This window comes from Thalassophryne amazonica, chromosome 3 (assembly GCF_902500255.1).
Source record: "Thalassophryne amazonica chromosome 3, fThaAma1.1, whole genome shotgun sequence".
Classification (NCBI taxonomy): Eukaryota; Metazoa; Chordata; class Actinopteri; order Batrachoidiformes; family Batrachoididae; genus Thalassophryne; species Thalassophryne amazonica.
The window spans coordinates 32,360,101-32,387,469 of NC_047105.1; the positions used below are offsets into that span (position 1 = coordinate 32,360,101).

The 27,369-nt window shown below is 43.8% G+C and overlaps 2 protein-coding genes across 3 annotated transcripts in view; one reads left to right on the forward strand and one right to left on the reverse strand.

Annotated features, from left to right (window-relative positions):
- si:ch211-105j21.9 (mucin-22) lies at window positions 1-2,269 on the forward strand. Its single transcript, XM_034166014.1, has 4 exons — window positions 1-194; window positions 1,190-1,627; window positions 1,731-1,883; window positions 1,971-2,269. The coding sequence occupies exons 2-4, from the start codon at window positions 1,207-1,209 to the stop codon at window positions 2,102-2,104; spliced, it is 708 nt and encodes a 235-aa protein (XP_034021905.1). The 5' UTR covers window positions 1-194; window positions 1,190-1,206; the 3' UTR covers window positions 2,105-2,269.
- Window positions 2,270-2,664: 395 nt separating this feature from the next.
- The window catches only part of sycp1 (synaptonemal complex protein 1), a 44,196-nt gene continuing 19,491 nt past the window's right edge, over window positions 2,665-27,369 (reverse strand). Inside the window, exons 12-34 of one of the 2 annotated variants that reach the window (XM_034166011.1) lie at window positions 24,218-24,312; window positions 23,956-24,131; window positions 23,796-23,863; window positions 23,596-23,657; window positions 23,366-23,482; window positions 23,158-23,262; window positions 22,948-23,051; window positions 22,751-22,868; window positions 12,872-12,942; window positions 12,716-12,797; window positions 12,562-12,624; window positions 12,428-12,490; window positions 12,282-12,344; window positions 12,053-12,169; window positions 11,867-11,977; window positions 11,672-11,764; window positions 11,499-11,573; window positions 11,331-11,399; window positions 4,988-5,119; window positions 3,959-4,021; window positions 3,743-3,850; window positions 3,535-3,600; window positions 2,665-2,802 (exon numbers count right to left, since the gene is read on the reverse strand). In XM_034166011.1, coding sequence (XP_034021902.1) covers window positions 2,665-2,802; window positions 3,535-3,600; window positions 3,743-3,850; window positions 3,959-4,021; window positions 4,988-5,119; window positions 11,331-11,399; window positions 11,499-11,573; window positions 11,672-11,764; window positions 11,867-11,977; window positions 12,053-12,169; window positions 12,282-12,344; window positions 12,428-12,490; window positions 12,562-12,624; window positions 12,716-12,797; window positions 12,872-12,942; window positions 22,751-22,868; window positions 22,948-23,051; window positions 23,158-23,262; window positions 23,366-23,482; window positions 23,596-23,657; window positions 23,796-23,863; window positions 23,956-24,131; window positions 24,218-24,312 — 2,159 coding nt within the window. Of the gene's footprint in view, window positions 2,803-3,534; window positions 3,601-3,742; window positions 3,851-3,958; window positions 4,022-4,987; window positions 5,120-11,330; window positions 11,415-11,498; window positions 11,574-11,671; window positions 11,765-11,866; window positions 11,978-12,052; window positions 12,170-12,281; window positions 12,345-12,427; window positions 12,491-12,561; window positions 12,625-12,715; window positions 12,798-12,871; window positions 12,943-22,750; window positions 22,869-22,947; window positions 23,052-23,157; window positions 23,263-23,365; window positions 23,483-23,595; window positions 23,658-23,795; window positions 23,864-23,955; window positions 24,132-24,217; window positions 24,313-27,369 lie in introns of both variants that reach the window. The other variant, XM_034166010.1, reaches the window with a different exon arrangement.

The window sequence follows — 27,369 nt, forward strand, 5'->3', positions numbered from 1 at the left end:
TGCAGTATGGGCTGTATCCTTGACAACATACAGCAGAGGCAGTTTACAGAAGACTGGCCTGCCCACTTTTTCCTGCTACTGACAACAACACAATTCTTTAGTTGTTCCGGGTTTGTAGGAAATGGGAGCGTCAGTGGGATCATGGAGACGTAACTGAAGCAAACCAAGTTACTGTTTTCACAAAATCAAACAAGGTGAGCTGGAATTTTCTATTTTTTTAACTCTTGACTACTTTCATAGTTTAGTCAACACCTATGTTTCTCAAAAGGTCTATGTTTACGTGCAAGCACTCTTGGAATAAACAACGTAACTGTTGCTGTTATCTTTGAAGGCACGTTGAATATGACTCACATAAAATGCAAAGGGCGCCGTGCCTCCAGTACTGAGTAACCACTGTAGTGTTAAGAATAATAGTAGTGCTATGTGACTAAAAAGATTAATCCAGGTTCTGAGTATATTTCTTATTGTTACATGGGAAACAAGGTACCAGTAGATTCAGTAGATTCTCACAAATCCAACAAGACCAAGCATTCATGATATGGGCATGTGTCTCCTACTATGGTGTTGGGCCTATACGAGTATATCGCATAGCAGGTATCATGGATCAGTTTGGATATGTCAGAATACTTGAAGAGGTCATGTTTCCTTATGCTGAAGAGGACATGCCCTTGAAATGGGTGTTTCAACAAGACAATGACCCCAAGCACACTAGTAAACGAGCAAAATCTTGGTTCCAAACCAACAAAATTAATGCCTCACAGATGTGAAGAAATCATGAAAAACTGTGGTTATACAACTAAATACTAGTTTAGTGATTCACAGGATTGCTAAAAAAAAGCAGTTTGAACATAATAGTTTTGAGTTTGTAGCATCAACAGCAGATGCTACTATTATTGTGAACACCCCCTTTTCTACTTTTTTTTACTAATAGCCCAATTTCATAGCCTTAAGAGTGTGCATATCATGAATGCTTGGTCTTGTTGGATTTGTGAGAATCTACTGAATCGACTGGTACCTTGTTTCCCATGTAACAATAAGAAATATAATCAAAACCTGGATTTATCGTTTTAGTCACATAGCACTACTATTATTCTGAACACTACTGTATATGAAAGCTATAATACAGATGAAACACAGGTTAAAGGGCAGTGTTTGTATTTTTATAGTTTTGTGGTTTTTTTTTTTTTAGGATAAGACATTAAGGCCATGGTTACCACCTCCCCGTTCCTGTTTTGTTGCCTTCTGGCTCTTTCTGTTGCCGTAGTGTCAACAGAAAACTGGAATTTGACTTTGACCGTCACCTCAAGCAACCCATCAACAACAACAATAAGAACACCAGGATTAAACCTAACGCCCACTGTAGTGCCAACTGCTGCCACAGACATGACACAGAACACAACTGTATTCAACAACAGTACTGACCGCTACACGGCATTCACAGAGGACATGAATGTTACAACAGCAGGCACAAGTCAGTCCACTGTGACCACAACGTACACTCCAACGCTTACTGCACTCACAACAAAGACAATCCAGACAGCAGTAACTGACTCAAGTACACTGAATACCACAGTAGTCCCACCTGCAGCATCATCTGCCACTGTCAACAGAACATCAGAGTCACAAGGTATATGTTTAGCAGCATGATTAAACGTTTAATATTATGCATTTATCTGATTTATACAAAGTCTGGATTACTGACTTTTCACTTCTTTTTCTTGGACTGCTAGTTTTGGGACTGAATACTTCAGAAAAGAGCATGACTATATTTTTCAGCGTTGTACTGGGACTGTTTGGTGTGGCTTTAGTTCTGTTAATGTATCACAGATGCAAACAGAAAATCCAATATTTCCATCAGCCCCTTGACAACACTGAAGACACAGGTGAGGATGATCCTTCTCACTCATTATAAAATCAATACAAATTCACTGAATCATTAACAGAACAAAAATCTACTTCATTCTCAACAGATCAGTTTGTAACCGATGACGACACGCTCATCATTTCTGGAGGACTTTATGATGGTCATTCACTGTCTGCCAATCCAGAAGCAGCCACAAGGGAACAACCTCAACTCCGCCTCGAGTTTCTACATGAAGACTAAAATCCTGCAGTTCGACATGTCTCCTCTGATGCAAAACAACTAATTACTGAATGAAAACAATGAATGTTTCTGTTTATTTCATGAATGAATTTTCAAGATTGTGAAACTCTTAATTCAACACTTTGGATTGATGAAGAAAAGTAAAATAATAAGAAATAATGACAATTCTGTGGAATCTGAACTTTGCTTTTACTTGTGTCAATACTTGGATACAGAAATATATGACAGCATAAAAAACAACATTGTACCAACAATATAGTTTATACTGAAAGCAAAAGATTTCATGTGCGCCAACAACAAACAAAGCATTTCATATAACAGTCAGACACCAGCTACAGTTTTTCAAGTGTTAAATACTTAAAAAAAAAAGAGAGTGACTCTTGAGGTATTTTAAAATCTATCTCTAAATTCCATATGAACTTGTCAAATATGAACAACATATCTCTACTATTATGACTACTATTTAACTAATCCTTAACAGCAGTCTGGTCTTCACAATTCAGAACATGAACAGTTATTATTATTACTACTGCTTATGAGCAACAGTACTCCTCCAGTATCTAGGCAAAGATTTTTTCATTCTTCTTCTTTTTTTTGTCAGTGCCTGTAACGGCTGTCCAACCAGCATCTCTCATCCTCTTCACTGCAGCTAGTTTCAATGAATTTCCTGGTGATTTCTGGGTGACTGGGCTCAGGAGCTAAAAATGATGCAATAATTTCAGTGTATGTCAGATGTCATACCATATTTTCTGGAGGACAACTCGCCTTTTCATTTTTACTAGTTTGGGAGGTGTAACTTTGACTCAGGTGCGATTTATGTAGCAAAATATCATACATTCATTATTAATAATTAGAATTAATATTTATGTAGTACTTTTACAGGAATTAAAGCATAACACAAAATAAATTCTAATAATAAAAGAATAAATGCCAATCATAAAAAGTACACTTCAACAGTGCATAAAAATCCCTAATTAAAGAGCTGTGACACTTATACTCCAGTACTCCTGAAAATCCAGTAACTTGTTGAAAAAACTTTGTATATATGTATCTACAAAGCAGATGTGTACATTATTTATTCACAAACACCATTTAGGAAAAATGTAGAGATTAAGCCTCATTCAAGAAAAGATTCTGGGCACAGATTTAATTTTAAATTTTGGTTTTGATCAAAATAAAAACTACTGTAGAATTTAAAACAAAAATATTTCTACATGCATATATACTGTATATGCACATATACATATGAAGCCAATTTGAAAAGACTCTTAATTCATAGAAATTCATATATTGGTGCTATAAAAAAGCAGCAATATGCACATGTATCAAATGCAGTTTCAGTCTTATCCTGTTGTTTTCGGGGAAATTAAGGAGGAAAAATAAAATAATATTTGAGGAGTTTCTTCAAAGGCATATGTCAGCATTCTTACCTTTTTGACAATGTTACTTTTGCAGCTTGGTGCAGAATAACTGGGAACTGGTGTATCTGCAAAACCCTGGAATGAAAGAAAAACAAAGGGCAAAATTAGATGCTTTTGTCTTACAGGAATGGTGACATACTGGTCAAGAAACACAGTGTGCTGACAATATAATGTAGGGAAAGTGGTTGAAAAATATGATCATTCGCATGTTATTTACCAAAATGTCACTCTGATCAGAGCTGTCAGACTTGGGGTCAAACTGAATCATGGCCTTCTCCCATGACTGTGTTTTTCCATTGGAAGGAGGTGTTCTTATTCTATAGGACTAAAAGGAAATTCAAACAGGAAATGCCAAAAAAACAAAAACTCAGAAATGCAATAATAAAATAGTAATAATAAAATAAAAACATAATTATGAATCTGTATGCTTTACTTTGATCTTTAACGCAGAGTCACTTGTATTTCCAGTAATTTTCAGGTTCTCATTAAGAGTTTCCTTTGATGCAAAGGACACATAATGTCAGTGTGAGAAAGAGTTAACCAACCATGGCCCACAAAGACCCACAAGGATGCAGGTTTTTGTTTTATCCGATCACCTCAGCGGGTGATTTCAACAATGAGAGCATTCCTCAACACAAAGTGGAGCTCATCAACAAAATCATCAACTGATATGTTCAGTTAAAACAGATTTATCTTTTAAGTTCCTGAAAGCACATGGTAGCCCAGCCCTAGTCTAAGGGATCAATGGTATAAATTAGATTTATACAGATCATGTGATATCATATACAATACAAAGGTGATCAATCAGCATGAATAGTTACATTTAAATTATAAAGTTTTCCTTATGCTATGTTCAAGTAAATTATATCAAACACAACATTACTCATGCAGGAATCGACAATGTTTTTCCAAATGTTCAAACAAGTACAAATAGCTAGTTTAACATCGTCACATTCTTCTCTGCATTGTTAATACAGATGAAGTGGCACTGTGTGAATAGCAGATGGACTACCAATATGTAAGACAGGGGTTCAATGTGCTTCAGGCTACTGGTATCCTTGGACAAGACACTTCACCTGCACTGTCCCAATCTACCCAGCTGTATATGTCTTGGCTTGGGAAATAACCTGTGATGGACTACAACCTGCAATGTAATACGACTCCCGTGATGGGCCTCAGGGCTTGCACAGGACTTCAAACTTGACAATACTGATCGGCAGGCACCATTGTACTTCTCATGTGTGTATGCTGAGACAAAGCAACATGTAAAAATGGGGAAGCTGCTTCAATCACTGCTTATGTACAGCATTTCATTTTCCATGTGGTGACATATAAAGACTATTAGGTCAGTGATATAGGGTTATAAGCAAAATCAATGCCAGACCCAAAAACACTGGGGAAAAACACTTTTGGAACAATCTGTTCAAGAAATGCCAAACACATATTGGTAGAATAAACTCACAGTCTTGTTATATGCAGAACTTCCATCATCTTTGCTGTAGGATGGAGTTTTCCTTGTCTTGTAGAAGTCAAACACATACCTCTTTGCAGATGTCTCTAAACATTTCACTGGTGTGCATTCTGGTGCAGATATCTTAAAAAAAACAAAACAAAATTAATGTTGTAAGATAATCTGTTGTAACCTGTCAATCACTGTTTATCCATCTGTGATAAAGTAGGACTGGGAACAATAACACATTACAATTTGTACATTAATGTGTGCGCTCCAATGATCCTCTAGGTTTGGGAACAATAACACATTACAATTTGTACATTAATGTGTGTGCTCCAATGATCCTCTTGGAATACAATATTAAAGCTGGGAATAGCAATGCAAACATTAGCACATTATTGTGAAGATTAATCTGTGTGTGTGTGTATATATACACACACACAATTAGGGAATAACCCTGTTGTGTTTGATGATTTGCGGACGTTCATGCTGGTTATATGGTAAAATAAAAAAATAAAATGACAAGGGTGCGCAAATTTATGTACTTGCCCAATTTTGTTTCAATAATTATTGAACATTTTCTGTAAATACTAGAAACTCCATTTCACTTCTCAAATATCACTGTGTTTGTCTGTTATATGATGTATTTAACTGAAATTGCTGATCCAAACAACCATTGATTTATAAAGGAAAATCATGGAAATCATCAGGGGTGCCCAAACTTTTACATACAACTGTATACAAGGTTTATTAGAAAACTAACCAGCAGTTTTATTAAAAAAAAAAAAACTATATGGATTTGAATCACGTGCGATTACACCAGACATGCTTGAACCCTCGTGCGCATGCGTGAGTTTTTTCACGTGTGTCGGTGACGTCATCCGCCTGTGGGCAGGTTTGAGTGAGTACTGGTCCAGCCCTCTCAGCTGAAATCCTTTGTCTGAGACGCTGCTGGAGACGGCGCGCGTTGCTTTATCAAAATTTTTTCAGGGCCTGTGAGGGATATCCGAGTGGACACTATTCGAGAAATTCTGCTGGTTTTCGGTGAAAAGTTTAATGGCTGATGAGAGGTTGTGGAGTTTCTTTTGCTTTAAGGACAGCTCACAAAGCGGATCGGCGCGGCGCGGTCGGAGGTGGCATCCGTCTGGCTGTTTCGAGCTGAAAACTTCCTAATTTAAGGCTCTGTTTACCCAGGACGTCATCAGAGAACAGAGAAGTTTCAGAAGATGTCGGCATGAGGAGTTTATGCGGACATTCCACTGTTAAAGGAGATTTTGTAATGAAAGAATGTGCGGGCAAATTCGCAGAGTCGGTTCCGTGACGACGACGCAAGTCCGTCTGCGCCGCGAAAGGAAAAACACCTCCGTGTTGAAAACCATTTGTAAAATTCAGGCGGCTTTTGATGGCTTTCAACAAGTGAGTATCTGAGAAATTGTTTAACAGCTGGGCATGTTCCAACTTGTCCGTTAAGGTTTCCAACGGAGGTGTTTTTCCTGTCGCGACCCCCCGCGGTCGGGTCCGGCCCGACTTGCGAATCTGCCCGCACGTTCTTTCATTACAAAATCTCCTTTAACAGTGGAATGTCCGCATAAACTCCTCATGCCGACTTCTTCTGAAACTTCTCTGTTCTCTGACGACGACCTGGGTGAACAGAGCCTGAAATGTGGAAGTTTTCAGCTTGAAACAGTGAGACGACGCTGCCTCGGAGCGCAGATCGCCGTCAGGCGCCGTGGGCCATCCTTAAAGCGACACTTACACACCAAAATCTCTCATCAGCCGTTAAAATTTTTACCGAAAACCAGCTGAATTTATCGAATGGTGTCCACTCAGTTGTGCCTTACAGTTTTGAAAAAATTTTGATCAAACAAAGCAGCAGTCTGAGCCATTCCTAAACAATGAAAAAATCGAAACGAGGGTGGGCCACTCCTCACTCAAAGACTGCCCACAGGTGAATGATGTAACCGACAGGCGTGAAAAAACTCTCGCATGCCCACGAGGGTTCAAGCATGTCTGATGTAATCACACGTGATTCAAATCCATATGGTTTTTGAAAAAAATAATAAGGTCGGATACTTTTCTAATAGACCTCGTATATCACTTACTCATCTTCAACCACTTAGACTGGAGGCTGGAGCCTATGGCCACATACAGACAAACACACACACGGGTTGAGCATATTAGCACAAACCAGCAATAGAAATGTACCTGTTAACAAATGAATTGAGAAATGAAATGAGCTGAAACAATATGATACATATTACATTATTTGAGAAATGCAATTTTAGGTTGTTGTCCATTCGGCTGCTCCCGTTGTATTTGGGGTCGCCACAGTGGATACAGCCCAATCCGCATTTGTATTTGGCACATGTTTTACGCCAGATGCCCTTGCTGATGCAACTCCAGTGTAATCTGGAGAAACACACACAGCTGCTGGTGTTCCAAAGAGGTCTCCCATCCAAGTACTAATCAGGTACTGCACTGCTTCGCTCCTGAGATCTGATGGGATCAGGCTTACGAGGTCTGTCAGAGAACAGAGAAGTTTCAGAAGAAGTCGGTTTCAGCATTTTATCCGGATATTCCACTGTTAAAGGAGATTTTTTTAATGAAAGACGTGCGGGCGGATTGCAGCGCCGGCTCGCAGCCGCCGCGACGCTCCACCACAGGAAAAACACCTCCGTTGGAAGCCTTGAGGACAAGTTGGAACATCTCCAGCTGATAAACAATTTCTCATATACTCACTCCACTGAAAGCCATCAAAAGCCAACTGGATTTTAACAAATGGTTATCAACACGGAGGTGTTTTTCCTGTGCCGCCGCGCTGCGTCGGCTGCGTCCCGATGCGCGGACCCGTCCGCACGTCTTTCATTAAAAAAAATCTCCTTTAACAGTGGAATATCCGGATAAAATGCTGAAACCGACTTCTTCTGAAACGTCTCTGTTCTCTCACGACGTCCTGGATCAATAGAGCCTGAAATGTGGAGGTTTTAAGCTTGAAACAGGCTGACGACGGCGCCTGAGAGCGCTGAGCGACGTCTCGCACCGTGAAAAGTCCTTAAAGCGACAGAATCACCTCAAAATCTCTCATCAGCTGTTAAAATTTTCACTGAAAACCAGCTTAATTTTTCGAACCATGTCCACTTCGATGTGTCTCACAGGTTTAGAAAAAATTTTGATCAAACAAAGCGCCAGTCTCTCAGCAACTTCTCAGACAAAGGAATTCCGACGAGGGGCTGGAAGACTCCTCCCACAAGGAGTGCTCACAGGCGAATGACGTCACCGACAGGCGTGGAAAAACTCATGCATGCGCACGAGGGTTAAAGCATGTCTGACGTAAAAACATATGAATGAAATCCATATAGTTTTTGAAAAAAATAAAAAGGACCTATACTTTACGGACAGCCCTCGTACACAGAGCAGATCGGCTGCACCGAGAAATGCAATTTTATCAGTATTGCAATTTGATATTACAATACATTGTGTAGAGAAACATTAAATAATAAACTTCTAAGGTCCCTGTCACACCCTGACAATTTAGCCAGCGTATGCTGACTGTATTAAAAATGCTGCCATATGGCTAATAAATTATACAGCTGTCACACCATGATGATTTAGCCAGCATATGCTGACAGCCCCGTTTCCACTGAGTGGTTCGGGTTGGTACTGCACAGTGTGGTGCGGGTCGGAACCTTTGCAAATGGCTGAAAACTTGTTGCTGTAAGGACATTAATGATTTGAGTGATCTTAGTGGTCTACTGGGAACAGTGCTGGTCGTGGTGTCTGACAGCAGCAGGAAGGAAGGAGCTGTGGTATCGCTCCTTCATGCACTTTGGGTTGAGCAGTCTACTACACATACTGTGCAATAAAACTTGTACACTCGTGTACAACATCACTTGAACACTCGTGCAATATTATGAAACATTATTTTTCTGCTTGTATATAGTGTAATCTATTCTGCTGTATATATTGTTATCCCGCACAGAACTTGACTTACAGATTACGGTATTATTTTTCCTTTACCTTATTTTTCCATGCTTGCACTGTAGTTCTGTGACTGTCCCTGTGCTGCTGTAACATCGTGGGACTATTAAAGGATTATCTTATCTTAAAATAAACACCATTACAAATGGCGTGATCTTTTTTTCATTATCAGGTAATCTAATTAATTAGTTTCCATCATTACAACTCCATTATCGTTACTGTCATTAAAATGCGGTGAGTTACTATAATTAAGCTCATTGAAGGTGTTTCATCTCTCTCTGACAAGTTTTTTTCTTTCTTTTCTTTGGGGAGGGAGAGGGACAACCACATAAGTGATGTCGATTGGCTAAGGAAGAATAAAATTTCATGGTAAGCCAAACAGAGGCAGAGGTGGGCGGGAGTTCATGCACAAATACAAACACACGCATTCACTCACACCAACCACCAAGGCACACACGTATTATTTGCGTTTTTTAAAACTGGACTACAGACATTACTTTCCCCTCACTGAGACAAAAGGCAAGAATGTCATGTGAATGAGCATAATTTAATTTTAGATATATTTCATGGGTTATGGCCTGTTGAGGTGCAATAAATATTAAAAGTTCTAAAATGCTCTCCATGCTCTCTCTAAAATGTTCTGCCATGCAGACCAACACGGAGGTGGTTTTGTGCCGCGCTATGAGCAGCACGGTGGCGCATTCCTCCGCTCCTCTTTCCATGAAAAAAACTCCTGTAACAGTGGAATTTGCCGTTCATTTCCAAACTGGACGCTCTGTTGATCCGGGACGTCGTATGACTAGCACAGGAATTGCGGAAGACGTGGACATCAGCACTTTTTTGGCACATTGAGACAGACGTGTGGAGGAATTCCGCGCGTCGCGGTGGAGCCGCATGGCGCAAAGCAACGCCGTGATGAAGCCTCACAGGACATGTTTGGGCATGTCCAGCTCATGCACAATTTCTCGGATAGTCACACGACTGAAAAGCCGTCTGAAAGCCGTCCTGTGAGACCAACACGGAGGTGGTTTTGTGCCGCGCCATGAGCGGCACGGTGACACATCCCTCCGCTCCTCTTTCCATTAAAAAAAACTCCTGTAACAGTGGAATGTGCCGAAAAAGTACTGATGTCCACGTCTTCTGCCATTGTTGTGGAAGTCAGATGACGTCCCGGATCAACAAAGCCTTCACGTTGGAAATGATCTGGTTGTTTCAGCCTGTCGATCGGCGCTCGGAGTGCGCCGCGCTCTCAGACGCTGTGGCGGTTTTTAAATCGGCTGGAGCACTCAATCTGTGTAATCCCCATAAAATCGTCCCTGAAAGCCATCTGAATTTTCCGAATGGTGTCCACCTGGAGGTCTCTCACAGTTTCTGGAAAAATTTGATGCAGCAAAGCTCCAAATCGTTCAGACATTTTATTCGCAATAAAAATCTGACGAGAGGGGTGGACCACTGCTCACACAAAGCCTGCTCACAGGCGAATGACGCAACCGACAGGCATGAAAAAACTCACGCATGCGCACGAAGGTTCAAGCTTGGCTGATGCAATCACACGTGGTTCAAATCCATATGGTTTTTGAAAAAAATAAAAAGGTCAGGTACTTTTCTAACAGACCTCGTATATTATAAATAATTAACTATGACATGATTCCAAATGAGTTGTCCACCGGGCAACGCAGATCAGACACCTGCAGCTTCTGATTCTCTAAGCGAATGGTTTCATCAGCCAATAGTTCTGAAAGCAAATGCATCATCAGTCACGAAATTATTACTTTATTTTATTTTATTTTAGTGTTGAAAATTTAAACAGATACGATATGTTCCAGCTTACAAATTATGCAGACATGAAGGCACAATATCACACAATCCAGACTGGGCACATAGGCCGCATTAATGAATTCCACACGGTCCGCATTAATTAAATCCATTTTTGTACAGTATTGAATAAATTCAGCTTTGAATAAAAATCCAGGTGGTTACTAAATCCTCAGATTTGGCACACAGGCATGATGCTTTACACCAGTTTATTGCCCAAAAGTCATGGAAAAAGTAACAAGAATAACCAAAACTGCTTACTTTTGAAAGGAAATTTGTCTCCTTTCATCTTCCGTTTGTGGCTTTGCCAACATGCACAGCTTTCCAGCATTTCTTTGAGCCTCTGTGTGCACTACCCACTGAGTTGCCCAGATCCAAAATTGCGACCAAGTTCTCATGTAGGGCTCTCACCCTATGACTGCTGGGATAGGCTCCAGCCCCCCCAAATGACACACAGTCCATCTCATCCAAAATAAACACCAGGCTGGGCACATTTCACTGTTAATGTACCATAATTGACACATCAATTTGCCCAGTCCAACTATAAACATTTCTGTACCTGCTTGTTTCTTTCTTCCAAAGGTTGGATGGGTTTTACAGAAATTTCTTTTTTCAAATCATTCAGTTCCTTTTGTAGGTTTTCCTACAAGCACAATTTGCCAAATTACAACCCATTTCAGAGAACTGATGAAAATGTGCTGTTACTGATGTCAGTTATAGTGATTACCTTCTCTGTCATTTCGGCTTTCAGCTGTTTCGTCAGATGATCACTTTCCATCTTACACTGTGAGAGCTCCAGCTCCTGATTTTAATGATTTAGTTTTGCCAACAGTCAGATTCAATGATTAATGAACTGATATTTTTTTTAGAGTTTAGCTACATGCCCTGAAAGTAACTCACCATTGAAGTTCTCTGAGCAACAGCCTCCATCTCTTTTTTCTTGTTCTGGTCAAGCTCTGCATCCTTTTCCTCAAGCATTCTGTCATACTGGTTCTAATTGTAACACATTATTTACGCTTTAATGTGTCTATAAACTGACAAGTAAACTACCTGACTATTTACAAATGGCAAGACTCGAGTTAATGAATCCCCCACCTTGTGTTTTTCCATTAGTGCAACCATATCTGCTATCTTATGCTGACACTTGAGCTCTGCTTCTCCTTTGTTCTTGATGGCTTCTCCCACTGAAGATTTGAGCTCTTCTATCTGTACAACAAAGCAAATTATTTCTAACCTTTGAGTAATTCTAAATGTGGTTAGTAGCATTGGTACATCAATGACCTCTTTCTGCAGCTCTGCTGCACAGGTTTTTTTGGACTCCAGCTCCTTAAACAATTTCTGATGGTCTTCCTCAAGCTGTCTTTTTAAGTACTGGGACTCCTCTTGGAGAATGTTAATCTTAAAAAAAAAACAAAAACAAACAATGGTTTGTATGTCTGAGTAAGTGCACAATATTCTGAAAAAGAACTGAGAGAGCGTGAGAGAGAGAGCTAGAGAGAGAACATAGTACCTCCTTTTGAAGTTGAATGGATTTTGTCATCTCCTCTGCAATTTTTTTCTTCAGCATTTTATTCTGAAAATACACAAGTGAACTGAAACTAAATGCCACCATGTTATACCATGAAGCAAAATGAGAATTTCACAATCTTTACATACCCTTTTCTGATACCCATCCTGAGCTTTGTTTTTGGCTTCTAATTCAGTCCTGAGATTGCATAGCTATAATAATGTAACATTTTTAGTTCCAGAAAATAACAGAGATAAAAACATTTAACACAATAATGTTTCACCTGCTCTTCTGCATTTTTGACCCAGTTTTCTTTTTCTGTAATTTTCTCCATCAAATTTTTACACTACAAAAAAAAAAAAAAGCACAAAAAATTCATCATTCCGTAGGGTGAATTTTCTAGTGTGGCAAAAATGTACTGTATGCAGCACACTTACAGTTTCTTCAATTTTCTGCTGTAAAATCTTAGTTTCGCCACATTTCTCCTGATGCTTGGTCTTAATGGTGTTCAGTTCCTCTCTGGGAAATGAAAATAAATAAATATGAATCTCCAAATGTACAAAATATCTGTAATCTAGAAAAAGCACACTGACCGTAAATATTGGTTTTCTTCATCCAAATTTTGAATTTGTTTTTGGAGCTTCATCACCTTCTCTTCATTCATCTGAAAACTCAAAACATCAGTTTGTCATTTCCATCCATTTTCTATACCCACTTTGTTATGTGGGCCGCTGAAGAGGAGGTACTGCTGGCCCACCACCACCAGAGGGCGCCCTGCTTGGAGTGCGGGCTCCAAGCACGAGAGGGCGCCAGACCCAGAAGAAGTGACAGCTGTCATTCATCCTCTGCGCCAGCTGTCACTCGTTCATCATCATCATCATCATCACTATAAAGGCCGGACTGCAACTCCACCTCCTCGCCGAGAAATCGACTACTGAAGAGGTAATTTCTCTGATGACTAACACGTTGAGTAATAATCTGAACTTCTGTTGCAGCCGTTTTCCTGGTGTTTTCCTTGTCTGTGGGATTGGCGTTTGGTGTGACAGCGACAGCTTCACCTCACACTCCAAACCAGATAAGTGGTTAATCAGGAGCTGTACGAGTGTGTGATTGGAGGTGGAGGTGCTCCCTCCTAACTGTGTACAGACTGTGGATTACTGAGTGTGCGGACTCACACTCATTCATCTTGTCTCTGCTTTCTGCCAGCAGTACCAGGGTCGACAGCCGAAGACAGAGGCCACCTGGGGACTCGGGACTTGGCGGCTCCGGTGTTCTTCAAACCGTTGGTGGTGGAAGCCGTGTGGGACGCGGCTTCTCTCTCGTCGGGGGTCTTCTATCTTCGAGCCTGCCCACACGTCACCTGGTGTCAATTGACTTTGCAATTTCTGTGTATTTAGTTGTGTATTATCACAACATTAAATTGTTACTTTTTGACTTATTCATTGTCCGTTCATTTGCGCCCCCTGTTGTGGGTCCGTGCTACGACACCTTCCCAACAGGATTTCTCGGCCAATCGTCATGGATTCCGAGGGGCGTCAACCCGAGCTTGAACGGCCAATGGAAGAGCCAGGAGCGCAGGCGTCAGCGGGAGGCGTGTTGAGTGAGCTGCAGCAAATCTTAACCGCCTTCACGGCTCGGCTGGATTTAGTGGCCGAGCAGAATGTTCTCCTTAACCGGAGGGTGGAGGCTCTCACCGCCAGGGTGGAAGCGCGCGATCAGGGCGCTGCTGCAGCCACTCCTCTTGCTGGTCCTGGGCCTGTAACAGACGTTCCACTGGTCGTTCAACGACCCCCCCCACCGTCCCCTGAAGCATACATAAGCCCTCCGGAACCGTACGGAGGCTGTGTTGAGACGTGCGCAGACTTCCTCATGCAGTGTTCGCTCGTCTTTTCACAGCATCCTGTCATGTATGAGTCAGACGCCAGCCGGGTGGCTTATGTTATTAGTCTGCTTCGAGGAGAGGCATGCGCCTGGGCTACGGCGCTTTGGGAGCAGAATTCATGGCTCCTAACATCTTATGCTGAGTTTATATGGGAGTTCAAACAAGTTTTTGACCATCCCAACAGAGGCGAGACCGCTTTGAGCGTGCTGCTGTCAATGAGACAGGGGCGTTGCAGCGCAGCCGAGTATGCAGTCGACTTTCGCATCACGGCAGCGAGGTCCGGCTGGAATAACGTTGCGCTCCGCGCCGCCTTCGTAAATGGACTGTCTCCGGTCCTGAAGGAGCACCTGCTGGCTAAGGAGGAACCGCGGGATTTTGACGGGCTTGTCGATTTGGTTATATGCTTAGGCAACCGTTTGACTGAGCATCGTCGGGAGCAGGCCGGGGGGCGTGACCGGGCACGAGCCGTCCCTCCCCCTTCCGGTTCCGAAAGGGTGACGTCGTCCCCACGCTTCACTGCCAGAGAGCTCCGTGTGGCTACAGCTCCCCCTGCTGAGGAGGCTATCAATCAATCAATCAATCAATCAATTTTTTTATATAGCGCCAAATCACAAAAACAGTTGCCCCAAGGCGCTTTATATTGTAAGGCAAGGCCATACAATAATTATGTAAAACCCCAACGGTCAAAACGACCCCCTGTGAGCAAGCACTTGGCTACAGTGGGAAGGAAAAACTCCCTTTTAACAGGAAGAAACCTCCAGCAGAACCAGGCTCAGGGAGGGGCAGTCTTCTGCTGGGACTGGTTGGGGCTGAGGGAGAGAACCAGGAAAAAGACATGCTGTGGAGGGGAGCAGAGATCGATCACTAATGATTAAATGCAGAGTGGTGCATACAGAGCAAAAAGAGAAAGAAACAGTGCATCATGGGAACCCCCCAGCAGTCTACGTCTATAGCAGCATAACTAAGGGATGGTTCAGGGTCACCTGATCCAGCCCTAACTATAAGCTTTAGCAAACTATAAGCTTTAGCAAAAAGGAAAGTTTTAAGCCTAATCTTAAAAGTAGAGAGGGTGTCTGTCTCCCTGATCTGAATTGGGAGCTGGTTCCACAGGAGAGGAGCCTGAAAGCTGAAGGCTCTGCCTCCCATTCTACTCTTACAAACCCTAGGAACTACAAGTAAGCCTGCAGTCTGAGAGCGAAGCGCTCTATTGGGGTGATATGGTACTACGAGGTCCCTAAGATAAGATGGGACCTGATTATTCAAATAAGTAATAAGAAGTAAGTAAGAAGTAATTATAAGTAAGAAGAAGAATTTTAAATTCTATTCTAGAATTAACAGGAAGCCAATGAAGAGAGGCCAATATGGGTGAGATATGCTCTCTCCTTCTAGTCCCCGTCAGTACTCTAGCTGCAGCATTTTGAATTAACTGAAGGCTTTTTAGGGAACTTTTAGGACAACCTGATAATAATGAATTACAATAGTCCAGCCTAGAGGAAATAAATGCATGAATTAGTTTTTCAGCATCACTCTGAGACAAGACTTTTCTGATTTTAGAGATATTGCGTAAATGCAAAAAAGCAGTCCTACATATTTGTTTAATATGCGCTTTGAATGACATATCCTGATCAAAAATGACTCCAAGATTTCTCACAGTATTACTAGAGGTCAGGGTAATGCCATCCAGAGTAAGGATCTGGTTAGACACCATGTTTCTAAGATTTGTGGGGCCAAGTACAATAACTTCAGTTTTATCTGAGTTTAAAAGCAGGAAATTAGAGGTCATCCATGTCTTTATGTCTGTAAGACAATCCTGCAGTTTAGCTAATTGGTGTGTGTCCTCTGGCTTCATGGATAGATAAAGCTGGGTATCATCTGCGTAACAATGAAAATTTAAGCAATACCGTCTAATAATACTGCCTAAGGGAAGCATGTATAAAGTGAATAAAATTGGTCCTAGCACAGAACCTTGTGGAACTCCATAATTAACCTTAGTCTGTGAAGAAGATTCCCCATTTACATGAACAAATTGTAATCTATTAGACAAATATGATTCAAACCACCGCAGCGCAGTGCCTTTAATACCTATGGCATGCTCTAATCTCTGTAATAAAATTTTATGGTCAACAGTATCAAAAGCAGCACTGAGGTCTAACAGAACAAGCACAGAGATGAGTCCACTGTCCGAGGCCATAAGAAGATCATTTGTAACCTTCACTAATGCTGTTTCTGTACTATGATGAATTCTAAAACCTGACTGAAACTCTTCAAATAGACCATTCCTCTGCAGATGATCAGTTAGCTGTTTTACAACTACCCTTTCAAGAATTTTTGAGAGAAAAGGAAGGTTGGAGATTGGCCTATAATTAGCTAAGATAGCCGGGTCAAGTGATGGCTTTTTAAGTAATGGTTTAATTACTGCCACCTTAAAAGCCTGTGGTACATAGCCAACTAACAAAGATAGATTGATCATATTTAAGATCGAAGCATTAAATAATGGTAGGGCTTCCTTGAGCAGCCTGGTAGGAATGGGGTCTAATAAACATGTTGATGGTTTGGATGAAGTAACTAATGAAAATAACTCAGACAGAACAATCGGAGAGAAAGAGTCCAACCAAACACCGGCATCACTGAAAGCAGCCAAAGATAACGATACGTCTTTGGGATGGTTATGAGTAATTTTTTCTCTAATAGTTAAAATTTTGTTAGCAAAGAAAGTCATGAAGTCATTACTAGTTAAAGTTAATGGAATACTCAGCTCAATAGAGCTCTGACTCTTTGTCAGCCTGGCTACAGTGCTGAAAAGAAACCTGGGGTTGTTCTTATTTTCTTCAATTAGTGATGAGTAGAAAGATGTCCTAGCTTTACGGAGGGCTTTTTTATAGAGCAACAGACTCTTTTTCCAGGCTAAGTGAAGATCTTCTAAATTAGTGAGACGCCATTTCCTCTCCAACTTACGGGTTATCTGCTTTAAGCTACGAGTTTGTGAGTTATACCACGGAGTCAGGCACTTCTGATTTAAAGCTCTCTTTTTTAGAGGAGCTACAGCATCCAAAGTTGTCTTCAATGAGGATGTAAAACTATTGACGAGATACTCTATCTCACTTACAGAGTTTAGGTAGCTACTCTGCACTGTGTTGGTATATGGCATTAGAGAAGATAAAGAAGGAATCATATCCTTAAACCTATTTACAGCGCTTTCTGAAAGACTTCTAGTGTAATGAAACGTATTCCCCACTGCTGGGTAGTCCATCAGAGTAAATGTAAATGTTATTAAGAAATGATCAGACAGAAGGGAGTTTTCAGGGAATACTGTTAAGTCTTCTATTTCCATACCATAAGTCAGAACAAGATCTAAGATATGATTAAAGTGGTGGGTGGACTCATTTACTTTTTGAGCAAAGCCAATAGAGTCTAATAATAGATTAAATGCAGTGTTGAGGCTGTCATTCTCAGCATCTGTGTGGATGTTAAAATCGCCCACCATAATTATCCTATCTGAGCTAAGCACTAAGTCAGACAAAAGGTCTGAAAATTCACAGAGAAACTCACAGTAACGACCAGGTGGACGATAGATAATAACAAATAAAACTGGTTTTTGGGACTTCCAATTTGGATGGACAAGACCAAGAGTCAAGCCTTCAAATGAATTAAAGCTCTGTCTGGGTTTTTGATTAATTAATAAGCTGGAATGGAAGATTGCTGCTAATCCTCCGCCCCGGCCCGTGCTATGAGCATTCTGACAGTTAGTGTGACTCGGGGGTGTTGACTCATTTAAACTAACATATTCATCCTGCTGTAACCAGGTTTCCGCAAGGCAGAATAAATCAATATGTTGATCAATTATTATATCATTTACCAACAGGGACTTAGAAGAGAGAGACCTAATGTTTAATAGACCACATTTAACTGTTTTAGTCTGTGGTGCAGTTGAAGGTGCTATATTATTTTTTCTTTTTGAATTTTTATGCTTAAATAGATTTTTGCTGGTTATTGGTAGTCTGGGAGCAGGCACCGTCTCTACGGGGATGGGGTAATGAGGGGATGGCAGGGGGAGAGAAGCTGCATAGAGGTGTGTAAGACTACAACTCTGCTTCCTGGTCCCAACCCTGGATAGTCACGGTTTGGAGGATTTAAGAAAATTGGCCAGATTTCTAGAAATGAGAGCTGCTCCATCCAAAGTGGGATGGATGCCGTCTCTCCTAACAAGACCAGGTTTTCCCCAGACACGAGCTATGGACACGAGCAGGGCCAAAATAAAAACAAACGTCAGACAAAGGAGGCTGGCCCGCGGGGAGTGTTTTGCCTGCGGCTCTTGTGAGCATATGCAGAAGGACTGCCCCAAAACGGTCAAACTACAACGCCCGTCCTTAGAAACTGGGCTAAGGGTGGGCCATAACACGCACGCGGGGAACCCCCGCAAATCTGCACGAATCCCAGTAACGATCCTTTGTGGGGATTTAACCCTTCACGCCCCAGCACTGGTAGACACGGGGTCGGAAGGGAATCTGCTGGATAGCAGATGGGCAAAGGAAGTAGGGCTCCCCCTGGTGGCTCTGCCGGCACCATTGCAGGTGCGAGCACTAGATGGCACCCTGCTTCCATTAATCACACATCAGACACAGCCAGTGACCTTGGTTGTGTCTGGAAATCACAGGGAGGAGATCGTGTTCCATGTAACACCTTCTACCTCCCGAGTGATTTTGGGATTTCCATGGATGGTGAAGCACAATCCCCGGATAGATTGGCCGTCCGGGGTTGTGACGCAGTGGAGCGAAACCTGCCACCGGGAGTGTTTAGGATCTTCGGTTCCTCCCGGCACGACGGCTAATGAGGAGGTTAAAGTCCCCCCCAATCTATCGGCAGTACCAAAGGAGTACCATGATCTTGCTGACGTTTTCAGCAAAGATCTGGCGCTCACTCTTCCCCCGCACCGACCGTACAATTGTGCCATCGATTTGGTCCCGGGCGCTGAGTACCCGTCCAGTAGGTTGTACAACCTCTCACGTCCGGAACGCAAATCAATGGAGACCTACATCCGGGACTCTTTAGCTGCCGGGTTGATCCGGAACTCCACCTCCCCGATGGGTGCTGGTTTCTTTTTTGTGGGCAAAAAGGACGGCGGACTCCGTCCATGCATTGATTACAGAGGGCTGAACGAGATCACGGTTCGCAACCGATACCACCTGGTTCGGATCCGGAAGGGAGACGAATGGAAGACGGCATTTAACACCCCATTAGGTCACTTTGAGTACCTGGTCATGCCGTTCGGCCTCACTAACGCCCCCGCGACGTTCCAAGCTATGGTAAATGATGTCTTGCGGGACTTCCTGCATCGGTTCGTCTTCGTATATCTGGACGATATACTCATCTTTTCCCCGGACCCTGAGACCCATGTCCAGCATGTACGTCAGGTCCTACAGCAGCTGTTGGAGAACCGGCTGTTTGTGAAGGGCGAGAAGTGCGAGTTCCACCGCACTTCTTTGTCCTTCTTGGGGTTCATCATCTCCTCCAACTCCGTCGCCCCTGATCCGGCCAAGGTTGCGGCGGTGAGAGATTGGCCCCAACCAACAAGCCGCAGGAAACTACAGCAGTTCCTCGGCTTTGCAAATTTCTACAGGAGGTTCATTAAAGGCTACAGTCAGGTAGTTAGCCCCCTGACTGTCCTGACCTCCACCAAGGTCCCCTTCACCTGGTCGGATCGGTGCGAAGCCGCGTTCAAGGAGTTGAAACGCCGGTTCTCGACTGCACCAGTTCTGGTGCAGCCTGATCCTGATCGCCAGTACATAGTGGAAGTGGACGCCTCTGACTCAGGGATAGGAGCCGTGCTGTCCCAGAGCGTGGAGGCTGATAAGGTTCTCCATCCTTGTGTCTATTTTTCCCGCAGGTTGACCCCAGCTGAACGGAACTATGACGTCGGCAATCGGGAGCTCCTCGCGGTGAAGGAGGCTCTTGAAGAGTGGAGACACCTGCTGGAGGGGGCGTCGTTGCCTTTCACGGTTTTCACAGACCATCGGAACCTGGAGTACATCCGGACCGCCAAGCGGCTGAACCCCAGGCAAGCCCGCTGGTCTCTGTTCTTCGGGCGCTTTGACTTCCGGATCACGTACCGCCCCGGGATCAAGAACCAGAAATCGGATGTGTTGTCCCGGGTGCACGAAGAGGAAGCCAAGGCGGGGCTGTCGAACCCCACCGAGACCATCATCCCCGAGTCCACTGTCGTGGCCTCCCTTACCTGGGACGTGGAGAAGACCGTCCGGGAGGCCCTGGCAAGGAGCCCGGACCCGTGGACCGGCCCCACGAACAGAGTGTACGTCCCACCAGAGGCCAGAGCTGCCGTATTGGACTTCTGTCACGGATCCAAGCTCTCCTGTCATCCAGGAGTGCGTAGGACCGTGGCAGTGGTCCAGCAGCGCTTCTGGTGGGCGTCCCTGGAAACCGACGTTCGGGACTACATCCAGGCCTGTACCATCTGCGCCAGGGGCAAGGCAGACCATCGGAGGACCTCGGGACTCCTCCAACCCCTGCCGGTGCCTCACCGCCCCTGGTCTCACATCGGCCTGGACTTCATCACGGGCCTCCCGCCGTCCCAGGGCAACTCCATCATTCTCACGATAGTGGACCGGTTCTCCAAGGCGGCCCACTTCGTGGCCCTCCCGAAGCTCCCGACGGCCCAGGAGACGGCAGACCTCCTGGTCCACCACGTCATGCGGCTGCATGGGATACCATCGGACATAGTATCAGATCGTGGTCCCCAGTTCTCTTCGCAGGTGTGGAAGAGTTTCTGTAAGGAGCTGGGGGCCACCGTGAGTCTCTCGTCCGGGTACCACCCCCAGACAAACGGCCAGGCAGAGCGGGCTAACCAGGAGTTGTAACAGGCCCTTCGCTGCGTCACCTCCGCGCACCCGGCGGCCTGGAGTCACCATCTGGCCTGGATCGAGTATGCCCATAACAGCCAAGTCTCGTCTGCTCCCGGCCTCTCCCCTTTTGAGGCATGTTTGGGGTACCAGCCCCCATTGTTCCCGCTGGTGGAGGGAGAGGTCGGTGTGCCCTCGGTCCAGGCCTACCTCAGGAGGTGCCGCCGGGTGTGGCGGACCGCCCGCTCTGCCCTGTTAAAGGCCCGGACAAGGGCCAAGACTCATGCGGACCGCCGGCGTTGCCCGGCCCCCACATACCAGCCCGGGCAGGAGGTGTGGCTCTCGACCAAGGACATCCCTCTCTGTGTTGACTCCCCAAAACTGAAAGACAGGTTCATCGGTCCGTTTCATATCCTCAAGATCATCAACCCGGCCGCAGTGAAGCTCCAACTCCCGGCTTCACTGCGGATTCACCCTGTTTTTCATGTGTCCCGTCTGAAACCACACCACACCTCGCCCCTCTGTGCTCCGGGACCTACGCCGCCTCCTGCCCGGCTCATTGACGGGGAGCCTGCCTGGACAGTCCGCAGGCTCCTGGACGTCCGTCGTAAGGGCCGGGGGTTCCAATATCTGGCCGATTTCTACACGAGACATCCGGACAAGCCTGGTCGGACGCCAGGAGGCACCCGTTGAGGGGGGGGTCCTGTTATGTGGGCCGCTGAAGAGGAGGTACTGCTGGCCCACCACCACCAGAGGGCGCCCTGCTTGGAGTGCGGGCTCCAAGCACGAGAGGGCGCCAGACCCAGAAGAAGTGACAGCTGTCATTCATCCTCTGCGCCAGCTGTCACTCGTTCAACATCATCATCATCAACACTATAAAGGCCGGACTGCAACTCCACCTCCTCGCCGAGAAATCGACTACTGAAGAGGTAATTTCTCTGCTGACTAACACGAGTAATAATCTGAACTTCTGTTGCAGCCGTTTTCCTGGTGTTTTCCTTGTCTGTGGGATTGGCGTTTGGTGTGACAGCGACGGCTTCGCCTCACACTCCAAACCAGATAAGTGGTTAATCAGGAGCTGCACGAGTGTGTGATTGGAGGTGGAGGTGCTCCCTCCTAACTGTGTACAGACTGTGGATTACTGAGTGTGCGGACTCACACTCATTCATCTTGTCTCTGCTTTCTGCCAGCAGTACCAGGGTCGACAGCCGAAGACAGAGGCCACCTGGGGACTCGGGACTTGGCGGCTCCGGTGTTCTTCAGACCGTTGGTGGTGGAAGCCGTGTGGGACGCGGCTTCTCTCTCGTCGGGGGTCTTCTATCTTCGAGCCTGCCCACACGTCACCTGGTGTCAATTGACTTTGCAATTTCTGTGTATTTAGTTGTGTATTATCACAACATTAAATTGTTACTTTTTGGCTTATTCATTGTCCGTTCATTTGCGCCCCCTGTTGTGGGTCCGTGCTACGACACCTTCCCAACACACTTACTCCAATTAAGGATCACAAGGGGGCTGGAGTCTATCCCAGCAGTCATATGGTGTGAGGCGGGGTACATCCTGGACAGGATGCCAGTCTGTCGCAGGTCCACATTTAGACAAACAAACACATTCACACCAGTTTGTCATTCATATTACAAAAAAAGTGCTTTAAAAATTGAGATATAAACTGTCTCAATGCACAGCAAAATCTTATGTATATGCCAAAATGCCATAATATATCATGATTTTAGTCAGACCTTCACATTTGATTCGATAGACTTCACTTTCAAGGATCCATTCTCCAGCTGCTCTTCAACAACCTTCTTCTCAGACTGCAGTTCATTAAGGGTAGACAGCAGGTCTTCGTACTTTACTCTTATAATGACACACACATTTAAGAGCTGACATTAAAAGCTACACCAAATTAATACAGTATATGCAATATGGAACTCACTTTTGCAGTGCGATATCTTTTCTCTGCTGCTCCACCTGACATGCATATTCTTCATTTCTCTTGATTTCATGAAGCAACTGTTCCTCCACCTCATGCAGTTTTATCTATAGATATGAAAAATAAAGTATGTTATGTGCACTGTGAACAGTAAACCCCAAATCAAAAACACTGAGCGTGATTTTCAGAAGACACCAAAAATAATGTGTAAACCTCGGATGTGTTGGATTTCTGCTGCAAAGCTTCATTTTCCTTTTGAGATACGCTGAAAGCATTCTTCAGGTGGTTATTTTCAGCAACTGCCACTTCAGCTTCATTCTGTATCAAAATAAATAACACATACATTCATTATAAAATGTAATAAAACATTGCCCCGGTACATGTTAGTATTAAATCGCAGATTAAACATGACTGCTTTCACCTTGAGCACATGTGCTTCTTCGGTTTTCCTCAAAAGCTCAGCTGTGAGTTCTGACACTCGATCCTCAGTAACACCAATCAGAGCCATTGTGGACTCGATGGATTTTGATTTGATGTTCTACATAAACAATAATGCAAGTATTTTCATGTCATCTGCAGTAGGCAAGTGCTTTGCATGAACAAATGCTTAAGAACCACAGAAAATTTTATTTGTAGGAAACTGATGTTTACCAGTTCATTTTTGAGGATTTTGATTTGGCCATCTTTCTTTGTACTCTGCTCCATGGCCTTCTCTGTACACACACGCACGCACGCACGCACGCACACACACACACACACACACACACACACACACACACACACACACAAATATTTTCTTTTTTTGTCAGACCATCAAATAAATCCAACACTTCACACTCACAGATGCTTACCTAAAATGATGCTTTTCTTTTCCAGTTCTTTGTCTTTTGCCATTAGTCTATTTTCAAGTTCATCAGCCCTTGAAAATGAATCAAAACAGCAACATGACATCAAAATAAATACATAACGGCTGTCTGGAAAAATGTTGTATATCTTCAGGACTTAAGATACTTCTGTTTCTCTGAGGTTAAAGAGCTTTGTAGTTCCTGAATGGTTCTCTTAATCTGCTCCAGTTTTTCTTCTTGTTGATTCTTAATTCTGCTGAGCTCCTGCAAGCTCACGTCTTTGCTTTGGATGATCTGTGCACATTCTTCCTTACTTTGTTGTACTGCTGCTGTCAGATTGATCTTTGAATTAAAGCAATAGTTTAGTCAATGCAGAGAGTGCACAGTACCACAGAGCTCAGTTTCTGTAATTATCACATGAAACCTACCTCAGCTTCTTTACAGCGCTGCTCTGCAGTCTGCCATTTCTGATGAAGCACCTCCTGTTCACTTTTTGAGTTTTTAAGAACTTCGTGCTGTTCTTCTGCAACACAAGTGATTGTGTGACAATGGCTTTGAAAAACCTTCTAAATCATGACATTGGAAAATGAAAAAAAGTGTAAACAAGAGCATGTCATTTTATATGAATGACTTAAAAAAAAAATTTTGAACTGTTTTTAAAGTAGTTTCCTGAAAGCAGAGACACCACACAAAGTAGAAATAGAAAATATTATTTAGCTCAGTGTGCATTAAATTATGCATGCTCAAAAAGCTGTAGAAGTTAAAAACAAAATCAACATCCACAAAGCCAAAGACTGTGCCTTCTTGAGTGTTTACACATTTTAATATTTTCACGACACCCTGAAAACAAATCTCTTCAACAACATAAATAAAAAATAAAATATCAAAGCCAAAACAGTGGTGTGCATAAGTATGTGCCCCCTTTATTTATAACAACTAAATCATCACTTTTATAAGTTAAGTTTTCTTTAAAAAGGTCACGGGATATACGTATACATTTCCAAGTCACTCACTTTGTCATGGACTTAATTTACATTATTCATTATTAAGCAATACAAACAGTATCGTAGTCTATTTCGTAAATATTGTGAGAGTACACAGGTCTCAAACAACAAGTGACAACAACAAGCCCCTAGTGAAGGAAGCCTCCCAGACATCATGACATCTCTGAAGGAGCTATAAGTGTGTGTGGCTATGACTGGAGACACTGGACATAGTTCAACTTTTGCCTGATACACCAACAGTTACATGCTTCATGGTGGAGAACGAAAAAAAAAAGATTTCCTCAAAATTTCATCTCCACGTTGTAGAAGTCATGTGAAAGATTTGACCCTGTTATGTAATCTGATGTGCAAATTCTTTTTTTTAAACATTTATCATGTTTTTCCAACAAGAGACGGCCCGAACATCAGGGTTAAAGAAATATTTTTTTGAGCCTACTGATCAGGACCAGTAGCACCCATTTTTGTTACTGGTCCTCCTGGTCCAAGGTAGTGGCCCCAGGTATTTGGAAGCTCAGAGCCTCCGACAGTGAGCCTCAGCGTAGTATTAATCATTACATCATGCACATGTATTCAAACAATATTGCATTTGCAAATCTAATCAAATCAAATCAATTTTATTTATATAGCACCAAATCACAACAAACAGTTGCCCCAAGGCGCTTTATATTGTAAGGCAAAGCCATACAATAATTACAGAAAAACCCCAACGGTCAAAACGACCCCCTGTGAGCAAGCACTTGGCAACAGTGGGAAGGAAAAACTGTTGTGTGTTGGGGGGTTTGGCTGGATGTTTTTGTGTTGTTTTCTTTTCTTTGCTCTCCAGGTGGTATGCAAACTGGTTTTTGTCTGTGGAGAAGGTGCTGGCAGAAGAATCCTTCACCCTCATCAACATAATTGGCTGCACTTGTGGAGGATGTCCACGTGCAGGCCTAATGACTCGCAGCACCTGTGGATGATGCTCACGTGCAGACTTAAGGACTTTCAGCTGAAGCAGATAATTAGATGGCGTTCTGCATTTAAGCCATGAGTGGTTCAAGCAGAACTGCTGGGAACTCGACCTTGTGACGTTCGTTTGTGAGACGCTGAGGACCGCGCCTGGGTTTGACACATCGTGCCTGTGAAGGAGGACGGGTGAGAGACACATGCTGTCAGCACACATCAGAGGTGATTGACTGTCTGAATAAGTGTTAATAGTAATTTGGTATTTTGTTACGCAGTATATTTGAACATTGATGAGAATTGTGCAGCTCGCTTCTCACGGCCGTGGCGTGCGGACTGATGGTCCTCCACCTGTTGTGAGAAGCTGCTCATTTACATAAAGCTTAAATTCAGACCTGAATGTGTTGCTGATAGTGTGTGCCTTTGAAGGATATTAGTTGTAGCTGTTGACTTGCCTCACCTTTTCTATCCTTCACAGAGTCAGTTTGTCGTGTCCACCTGGGGGGTGTTTGGCGGTGAATGTGAGTCCAGCAGCGCCGGGCTTCAATCCCTTTGGGCGCTGGAGAGCGCGCCGTCCTTCACTCCACCAGACAAGCCATATCTTATGTTGTACACAATTATTGCACAGAAAGTGTAATAAATGTTTTGTTTTTGGAACCGCTTTCTGGTTATTTAGCGCTGGGTTCAGTCAGACGCAGGTCCGCTCCTCAACCCACGTCGGCACATAACAGTAGTTCCCGGCCATTCTAAAATGGACCCAGCGGCAGAAGCGGTTCCGTTTGCCGAAAGAGTCCAAGAACACTTGGAGAAAATATGGGAGCAATTACAGCATCTCGCAAACCAAATTAAACAAACAGATGCCCGCGTTACGGAGCTTGCAGCGCAAGCCGTTCCGCTTCCTGCTGCTCCAACTGCGGCACCATCGATACCGGTGCAGATAACTCCGTCACCCAGAGATTCGGCTTCCGAACCAATTATTTGTCATCCGGAGCCTTATGCGGGAAACGTTGAAGCCTGTGCTCCGTTTTTGATGCAATGTTCTCTGGTTTTTGCTCAGCGACCGGCTTCCTTCTCTTCTGATGGTAGCCGTGTCTCATATGTGACAAATTTGCTCCGAGGTGACGCCTTAGCTTGGGTCACTGCGTTATGGAGTAATAACTCTCCATTGTTAGGATCCTTTAAGGATTTCTCCCGGGAGTTCCGATTGGTTTTTGACCATCCGGTGAAAACAAATACCGTTGCCCAACGGTTGCTGAATCTCAGGCAGGGGAGGCGGAGTGCGGCGGATTATTCCGTGGATTTCCAAATTTTTTCTGCTCAGTCCGGTTGGAATACCGCAGCTTTAAGAGGAGTGTTTGTGGATGGATTGAACGATTCATTAAAAGACGAGCTAGCAGTCCGTGACGAACCAAACGATTTAGATGAGCTAATATCTTTAGTTATTCATCTAGATGATCGGATAAAGGAGCGTGGACGCGAGAGAGGGCGGACATCAGAGTGGGTCTTTTCGTCTCGGGGCTTTCCCCGACACAGATCTGGGCTGCCTCTTCTTCGCCCCACTGAGACTCCTCCGATGGGACCTCTGGCTCCTCTTGGGGATGAGCCCATGCAGCTCGGAAGAGCTGAAGCCGCCATAT